The 9430-nt window shown below is 43.4% G+C and overlaps 1 protein-coding gene across 1 annotated transcript; it reads right to left on the bottom strand.

Annotated features, from left to right (window-relative positions):
* Window positions 1–1952: 1952 nt before the first annotated feature.
* On the bottom strand, window positions 1953–4373 carry LOC124703166 (alcohol dehydrogenase 3-like). Its single transcript, XM_047235389.1, has 9 exons — window positions 4241–4373; window positions 3992–4128; window positions 3853–3899; window positions 3042–3367; window positions 2869–2951; window positions 2694–2769; window positions 2534–2595; window positions 2340–2435; window positions 1953–2253 (listed from the first exon to the last, which is right to left on the bottom strand). The coding sequence occupies exons 1-9, from the start codon at window positions 4272–4274 to the stop codon at window positions 1975–1977; spliced, it is 1140 nt and encodes a 379-aa protein (XP_047091345.1). The 5' UTR covers window positions 4275–4373; the 3' UTR covers window positions 1953–1974.
* Between the last annotated feature and the right edge of the window lie 5057 nt (window positions 4374–9430).

The following is a 9430-nucleotide window of genomic DNA, read 5'->3' as shown; positions in this document are numbered from 1 at the left end:
CATTTGAGAAAGTTATGTCTAAATATCATTCAAGAAATATAGAAAGATAGTTATGCTAGCAAATAAGGCCTTTCAGAATGCATTGGCTCGCACGTTACCCTAGCTAGGTAAGATACGCCAGTACTGCTCCAATACATTGTCTCTTAAGCATTGTATCTACATTTAACGATTTTTGGGACATGCATGCATGTGATGGACTATGATTGTATTTTGCATACGGTTCTGTGCAAGTGTAGTTTCTTAGCTAAGACTACTTCAAGGTATTTTGGTGACATGCCATAACAATAAGGGAGTTGGACATAGTGTAAGGTCCCTCGTTCTGTGCAAGTGTAGTTTCTTAGCTAAGACTAATATTTGGTGACATCCCTCTCTGCCTTTGAGACGCGATTTGGTTGCTCTCCTCGTTAATTACTGTTATGCCACATCAGATTTTTGCCAACATGGCACACATGATACTAGCTATGATACTCCCATTGTGGCTAGTCTACGCTATAACACTATCATATCTCCTCATCAACCATAGTGCCACATAAACATTTTTCAAGATACAAAGAATTTGGATTTCTTGTTTTTAGTTAATTAACCACGAATTTTGTTAATCCTAGGTATACTCTAGAATCATTAAATTTGACTCGAGATATTCCTCATACGCGCACTGACATCATCCTAGGTTGGGATCGCAGTGGCGCACCCCAACGACCAGAGTTCGAATCCTGTCAGGAACGAATTTCTGGAATTCTCACGCCGATCCGCTTCTATTATATCATTTAGTGTCTAGTTCCTCCTAGCACTAATTCATTTTTTGACGACGTGGGCTTAGCCCAGTGGTTGGGGTCGCAGTGGCGCACCCAACGACCGGAGTTCGATTCCTGTCAGGGACGAATTTTGGAATTGTCACGCCAAGTCCCGCTTCTACTATATTAAAAAAGTGTCTAGTTCCTCCTAGACACGGTTTCATTTGACGATGTGGGCTTAGCCCAGTGGTTGGGGTCGCAATGGCGCACCCAACGACCGGAGTTCGATTCCTGTCAGGGACGAATTTTGGAATTGTGACGCCAAGTCCCCCTTCTACTATATTAAAAAAGTGTCTAGTTCCTCCTAGACTGTTAGGATTAATCTTGATTTTGTATCTACATTTGTTATTTTGTTCTGCACTTAGTTAGATGCATGTAGTGTGGCTCGGTTCCAGCAGAGGTGCAAGGCGAGATGCTGTTGCGGCCGTGCGAGGCGGCGCACTGGTGAGATGCCGACGATGGCGAGAAGCTGTTGTCCACGTCCTGGGCTTGTTAGCTGCATGCCTGCATGTGCATATCTGTTCAGGTCGTTGTGGTTCCTGGAGTGATTCTAGGAGCTGATCAGGTCAGCCGTTAGGCTTACTGCGTGAGTGTCTGGGTTAGTTGAGTTAGTGGCCCGAGTGTATGTAGTGCCCAGCTTGTTAGTGGCGTGAGTGGCACAAAATCAGGCGAGTGTGATGCTCCGTCTGGATGTGTGTTGCCTAGCTATTTAAGGTGAGCTATTGAATGGAAAAAGTAGAGCCTGCGGGCAGTACAGAAAATGTAGCGTATGTGCTTACCAAGGATGAGCGTTCCAAGGCAAAGCCTATGTGTTCTTCTTCTTCCTTGGCCAGCGTGTGTGTGTGGAGTTTAAAGAAATAAGAGATTCAGAGTGAGAAGACGTAGAAGAAGAAAGGGGCTGCGTGTGGCAGCTCCTACATAGACACGGTTTCATTTTTTTTTTAGATATATTCCTAACCAAAACAATGTAAAAAAGCATGGTGGGCTCATCATGGTATAAAACAGAAGCCATGGAGTGTATTTTTTTTTTACTCTCGTTATGTTGCAAATAAGTGTAGCTTATAGCTATGAGGAGTATTTCCCAACCAAATAGTCTCCCATTATTTCACCTATGCGATGTCTTCAATACTGGAAGTCCCATATCTTAATACACCGAAAGATACAACGGAAAAGAGGTCATCTACTCGTCCATCCTCATGACGCATCGCAGGCCCTCCCCCTTGAGCATGAGATCAAACGCTGTGTTGATCTGCGAGAATGGCACACTGTGTGTGATGAACTTCTCTAGCTCCAGCTCCTTCCTCATGTACATCTCGACGACTTCAGGAAGGTCGGTACGTGGCTTGTAGTTGCCGAAGAAGGTGCCTTTCAGTGTCCTCTCGTTCAGGAAATTCATCGGGTGGGTCTTGAACACCGCCTCCTTGTGCGGAACACCCACCAGCACGGCTACACCCCACCCCTGCATCCAAAAGATTTCATGATTTAGTTTAAAGAAGAGTAGGCGCTGCTCAATATTATCATATTGCAGGTGTATCGAGATCATACATCGTGAACGCATTCAAAGGCGGAGATCATGGCGTTGATGTTGCCAGTACACTCGACGGCACTGTCGACTCCACCGTTGGTCATATCCACAAGCACCTGGAGATCATCATTGAACCGTGAGTTTTTTTTTTGCACATGCTTGTATGTGTGTCATGATAAAAGGAAGACATGATTACTGATGGAAAAGAACAAACCTCTTGCACGGGCTTGGTATGGTCCTTGGGGTTCACAAAGTCAGTGCACCCAAATTTCTTAGCTGAAAAATGATGGACATGTTGTTAGGTTTGCCAGCCCGGTGTCCTATTAAAAAACATCAACTAAGATGTCGTTGTGTTTCCAGAAGACAAACTGTACCTTGTTCATATTTTGCTGGGTTCAAGTCCACGCCAATGATCCTTGATGCACCAGCCATCTTGGCCCCTTCCATGGCCTGATCGTGTCAAAAGAACATACATCAATTACTCATGGTTACAGGGAAAATCCTGCAATTATGTTTTGTGCAAGATACCAATCATCGATTGTAACTTACAGCAAGGCCAACAGCTCCAAGACCAAAAATTGCCACCGTTGAACCCTTCTTTGGTTTCGCAACATTTAGCGTGGCGCCAAGTCCTGAAGAAAAATGGCATTTCAGTAACTAATCGAGGCATTCTAAACATATTAATTAATTTCGAAATAGTGGCATCAGTAATCATCTCTTACCAGTTGAGATACCACAGCTCAGAACACAAACTTTGTCAAGGGGTGCCTCTGGGTTGATCTTCGCAAGGCACCCGACATGGATCACAGTGTACTCGCTAAAGGTGGAGGTCCCAACGAAGTGGAAGATCGGTTTCCCGTTGATGGTGAAACGGGACTGTCCATCACCGATCATCACACCCCGATCCACATTGATCCTGAGGAGGTCACACAAGTTGCTCTCCTCTGATTTGCAATGGGCACACTCCTTGCATTCACCGGTGAACACCGGGAGGACATGGTCACCCGGCACGAGCTCGGTCACGCCTTCTCCAACACTCTCAACAATGCTGTGGGGAAGAAAGTAATTTCAGTAAAGTGTTACTGGAAAAGCTAAACAATGAAGAGCATTGATGCAGAAAAGATTCCAGGACTCCAGGTGTATACAATCGAAAAAATTAGTCACAACAACAATATAATACAGGTATATGTTGCTGTTTTTCAACAATTAAATATCTGGTAGAGATTTTATTAAAGGAAGAAGAGGAGCAAACTTAAATTATTCGACAAAGCACTTTCTGTAAGCTTGTGTCATGACGCTGTCCCAAGATTCCTATGTTTTATCCATGCGAATAAAATATGGACACTTGCTGTCTACAGACATCAATCTAATACCACTGGCAGATCAGGATCCAAGAGAACTACAATTAGAAACCATCCTGAATAAACTATACTTGAAGATCTAGATTCCACGAAGAAGAATCTGGATTCCACCAAGCAACAAAACTGTGACAAAATAAGATAAGAGACAGCAAGGCAGTAGTGTGATGCATACCCTCCAGCCTCATGGCCTAGGATCCTAGGAAAAACCGGTGTTTGGCCCTGCAGAAATTAATGCAGAATATCATCATGTTAGTTATCGTCAGAGTAACACGATTGGAGACGACAAAACTAGGGGGCACAATTGTGGATACCTTGGCTTCCCAGAAGTATACATCAGTGTGGCAGAGGGCAGTGTAGAGGATCTTGACGCGGACTTCCATGGCCTGCGGCGGAGCAACCTCCACCTCCTCGATCGAGAGCGGCTTCCCGGCCTCCCATGCCACCGCAGCTGCAGTGAACCAAGTACCAAACAAATTAGGCCTCCGGTACCCCAAACAATTCCAGAGCTCTTCACACACCAATCAAGAGAACTATTTCATCGGAATGTTCAAAAAACGAACCTTTGCACTTGATCACCTTCCCGGCGGTCGCCATTGCTGTATAGATCTCTAGCTCCAAGTACTGGAAGAGAAAGATCGATTTGGTTGCTCTGTTTGCACTACGCAGTCCGTCGATTAGACGTTGGTGAGGAAGAAAGGCTAGGCGAGCCCTGTATATATAATGGTGCGGGAGGAATCAGCGAGAGTAATTGAGGTTAGCTTGGAGTGCAAGTGGGGCAATAAAATGGATTTTCTTTTCTTGGAGAAGGTAGACGAAACAGGGGTGGCCGGCTGCGCTGCGGCTCTGTCTGCGCGCGCCTTTGCCGGTTGCGGACTTCAACCCCGTGCCGCCATGTCGTATATGGTCCTAAACCAAAACCGGGGCTTCAGAAACCAACTATGCAAACAACAGCGAGCAGCAACATCCCTGTCTCGTCTACCTTCTCCATCGAACAGCTAGCCCCGGTTGACAAGATACGCCGATTTAGTCAGTGGATTGGTCGGTTTTCCCTTTTATTTTTCTCCCCAGAAGATTAAGAAATCTGTATATAATGCGAATCTTTTCCCAGTCCAGTCCAGGGCAGGATTCTCGTTCCACGGTCGTTGGCCCCACAAAGCAGCACTAACGAACTGTGGTCACTGTCAGTGGGTTTAGTTGCACCCTGTCTAGAGCACCCACTTGCACCCTTAAGCCAACTAAAACCCATCACTGACTCGTCATTCTTTGCTGTGGCAGTTTCACGCAACTAATGAAGTAATCAGGATTCGGACGAATATAATTAGAAGCCACCACCATGAATAATTTATAATTTATGTATCCAGATTCCACCAATGCCTGATCCAGTGGGGTCCTTTGCACCTCCACTGGTGACGGTTCCTGCCGCTATTACAAATAGGCAACATGCTGCTGCTATCTCTGACCGACTGAGCTGTTCTCGCTGTGGGTCCAATCATCTGCTAGAAGTCTGGATCGTGAACCCTGGGAATATATTGCCCCTTATTATGGTAGTGAAGAATTTGGCTCTGGTTTTTATTCTATTCATGCGGCTGAACTTGAATCGCCTCCTTTAGATCAAATGAATTATGCTCATATTACAGTGGAAAAGGGAGATGTCAATTGTAGGGATATAGAGCATGAATTTGATGTGTGGGCTGACTCCATGAAGATAAACTGGAGATTCTTTGCAAAAGTTGTCTCCCCAACTGAATTTCGAACAAGATTTCCTTCTGCCAAAGCCATTGAGGAGCTTGCACATTTTGGTAAGTTGTTTATGAAGACTCTTCCTGATGCAATCATTAATCTTGAGAAATGGACAGGTGACATTGAACCCATCAGTGCAATGGAGGAAGCCTGGTTCAGGATCAAAGGGATTCCAATGAAATTCAGAAGCAAGTCCACTGTGTAATATGCTGCTAGCTTTGTGGGGAAGCCTCTGGCTCTTGATAAGAACTATCTGAGAAATTTTGCTTATGTAAGGGTTAAGATAGGTTGTCAAGATTTATCTCTGGTTCCCAATACTAGGATATGAGAGATCAAGAAAGACTTTTATGAATTCCAGTATACTAGAGAATTGTTTGAGCCAAGTCCTCCACCTGGTGCTAGAACAGGAGCTGCTGAGACTGTTCCTGGAGGTGGTGCTGATCAGGGGACTCCAAAAAGACAAAGGACTGGTGGTAATGAATCTGAATTAGGTTCACAATCTGCTCCCCCAGCTGTTGGTAAAGGTTATGTTACTGGAACTCAGAGACAAATCATTTACACCAATACTCGCACCAGGCAATTCACTCAAACAGAAAAAGGAAAAAACAAAGTTGGTGAACCCAACTCCTCCCCTCCTCCCTGCAATGCTGAATCAAGAGGACATGATGTGCTCTCTGAACCTCTGAATGATGAGGTAACTACACATGTTCCTGAAATTCATCAGTGATCTAGCTTCTTCTAATAGTGACAAATCCTTTCACTTAAAGAGACAGTTTAGTCACATCTTACCACCTATTGAAGAAAATGTTGCAGAGAATGATGGCTTGCTTGATGAACAGGTGGATTATGATAGCAGTGGTGAGAGTGGTGAGTCTAGCCAGGCTACTAATATGCCTTTTATTACTCCAGGGACAGGGATCCTTGCATTGGCTGTTCCATCTACTAGGCAGGAACAATTGGCAGTGGATATCCCTGCATATGGTTCCCAGCCAGAGATAGAGAGCACTCAAGAGGAGATGGCTTCTCAGGACAATCCACCAGTTGCTGCAAGAAATCAACAATCTACTACTCATGCTGATGCTGATATAAGGAGGAATGCTAGGGTTGCTGGCCAGGGGAGTACATCTACCAGGATTGATGACAAAGCCACATCAGCTGCTGAGAAGAAAGATCTGACAGGTACATCTCTCACCTCATCTAATTCCTTTGCTGCTCTTGATGATGATGATACTATTGCTAGAGCTTTAGAAATGGGTATCAGTCATGATTCTTTTCCCCCTGAGAAAGTTAATTACCTCAAAGATATAGAAATGGCTAGGCATTCTATCAATGAAATGCAGGAGAAGAATGATTCTGCAGCTGTCTCAAATGAACACACCCAAATTCTGCTATTAGGTCTTTCAGAGAACACTGATGATGATATGGAAGAATTCACTCCTGTAGTGTCCAGGAGGACAAAGAAAAAAAAGGAAATCAGCAGAAAAAAGATCTGTGAGAGGGACACTAGCCAAATCAGGTGTCACCTCTGGAGGAGCACATTCCAGATCAAGTGCTGCCTCGGTGAAAGTTGCACATGACCACCCTTTGTGTGGCATTGTGACTGGAACCAGAAACAGGAAGCAGAACTGTAAGTATTTATGATAGGAGCAACTTTGAATTGCAGAGGGGTTGGTAAGAAAGGTATGAGTGTTTTCTTGTCAGATTTGTTGAGAGACCAGGAGATAGATTTTGTGGGTCTGCAGGAAACAATTAAGAAAGATTATTCCTCCAGCTTCTTCAGAAGATTTGATCCTCATAATTTGTTTGAATGGAGATGGCTACCTGCTGTAGGTAGAAGTGGTGGGATATTGGGTGGCTTTAGGTCATCCAGATTTGATATTCAAGAAACCAATATGGGTAAGTTTCACATCAAAGTGACCTTGCTGGATCTGAAACTGCAATTGAAGTGGAACTTGGTGATTGTTTATGGGGCAGCACAGTTGGAAGATAAGCAAGAATTCCTGACTGAACTTGGCACTGTCTGTAGTGAACAATCTCTTCCTCTCCTGGTGGGAGGGGATTTTAACATAGTCAGATTTTCTTCAGAGAAAAATAAAAACATGAGAAGGAATAGATGGACTGATATCTTCAATTCTATTATCAACAGCTATGCTATGAGGGAGATTTACATGTCTGGTGGGCAGTTTACTTGGTCAAATAATCATCTGGAACCTACACTGGAGAAGCTGGATAGATTTTTAATGAATGATGCTTGGGAAAATTTATTTCCACTTACTACTGTTCACAAGTTGGTCAGAGAGATATCTGATCACAACCCTCTTATTCTAGATACCATGGAAAAGAAAGATAGGCCTGTCAGAGAGTTTAAATTTGAAAAATCTTGGCTACAACAAGAAGATTTTCTTGACAGAGTGCATAGAGCTTGGCAGAAACCTGTGAGGGCCACTGACAGCTTGGGGATTATTCAATTGAAGCTGAAGAATGTCAAGAATGATTTGAAGGGATGGGGTGCAAATTTGAGAGGGAGAGACATCAAGAGACAAAAAGAGATTGGCAGTGAACTGGAAGCTCTAGAAATGCTGGAGGAAAATCATCCACTTGATGCATCCCAGATCAGAAGAAGAACCCACATCCAAAAAGAACTCTTATCCATCATTGATAGGGAAGAAACTTACTGGCACCAAAGATCAAGGGAGAAATGGTTACTGTAGGGGGACAGTAACACATCCTTTTTCCATAGAATATCAAATGGCTGCAAAAGGAAAAGAACCATTTTCTCTTTGAAAGATGGAGAAAAAATTATTCATGGTACTTCTGATTTGCTAGACCATGCCACTGCCTTCTACAAAATCTTTTTGGTCCTGCATTTGATTCTGGGATTAGGCTTGACGATAACATCTGGTCTGCTGAAGAGAAAATTAATGATCTGGACAGGGAAGCTATCGATAGACCCTTCAGTGAAGAAGAAATAAAAGATACTATAGATCAGATGGAGAACAATAAAACAGCTGGTCCAGATGGCATCCCTGCTGAATTTTACAAAGTTTGCTGGGATATAATAAAGAAGGATATAATGGCAGCCTTTCATGATTTCCATGGCCACAAAATTGATCTGAAAAGAATAAACTATGGTATCATCACTCTGATACCAAAAGGGCCTGAAGCTGATGTAATTCAGAAATATAGACCAATTTGCTTGCTGCAAGTCCTCTTTAATATATTCACCAAAGCTCTGACCATCAGAGTTGTTCCTGTGATGAATAAAATCATTCATTAGTGTCAGACTGCTTTTATCAAGGGGAGATATATCACTGATGGTGTGGCCTTGCTGCAAGAAGTATTAAAAGAGTCTAAGTTTAGGAAACAACAAGGGGTGGTTCTTAAAATTTATTTTGAGAAGGCATATGACAAGGTCAATTGGAACTTCCTGTTTGATTGTTGCAGACAGAAAGGCTTCAGTAACAGCTGGCTGGTTTGGATCAGAACGCAGTTGCAGATGGCACACTCAGTGTCAAAGTTAATGACAAGATTGGTGCATACTTTGGCAGTCACAAGGGTGTGAGGCAGGGTGATCCTTTTGCTCCCTTCCTCTTTAATATGGCAGCCAATAGTCTTGCAAAAATGATCTCTATTGCCCAACAAAGAGGTTTGTTGACTGGTCTGGCTGATAATGTTGTACCATATGGGGTTGCCATGTTGCAGTATGCAGATGACACTATTATGTTGATACAGGATAATGTAGAGCAAGCAAGGAACCTCAAGTTACTGCTCTATCTTTTTGAAGCTATGTCTGGGTTAAAAATAAACTTTGACAAGAGTGAGATTATGATGATTCTGCCAGATGATAGCAAAATGCAGTATTATTCTGATCTCTTCAATTGCCAGGGTGGAAAATGGCCTATAAAATACCTTGGTACTCCCATTGGTGCTAGGAAACCCACAGTTGCTGAGATGAGTTTTCTAGGTGAAAAAACAAAGAAAAAATGAGTGGTTGGGTTGGAAATAATATG

The sequence above is a fragment of the Lolium rigidum genome, chromosome 3 (assembly GCF_022539505.1).
Source record: "Lolium rigidum isolate FL_2022 chromosome 3, APGP_CSIRO_Lrig_0.1, whole genome shotgun sequence".
NCBI lineage: Eukaryota > Viridiplantae > Streptophyta > Magnoliopsida > Poales > Poaceae > Lolium > Lolium rigidum.
Note: the sequence above shows the minus strand (reverse complement) of the source record. Positions and strands in the feature narration are given on the sequence as shown.

Bases quoted from the DNA above. Each gene is read 5' to 3' on its own strand.
- LOC124703166 (XM_047235389.1), bottom strand. From the start codon at position 4,274: ATGGCGACCGCCGGGAAGGTGATCAAGTGCAAAG. The intron at 4,129-4,240 runs GTTCGTTTTTTG...GGTTCACTGCAG, and splicing joins GAAGGTGATCAAGTGCAAAG to CTGCGGTGGCATGGGAGGCC. The intron at 2,596-2,693 runs GTACAGTTTGTC...ATCATTTTTCAG, and splicing joins CCCAGCAAAATATGAACAAG to CTAAGAAATTTGGGTGCACT.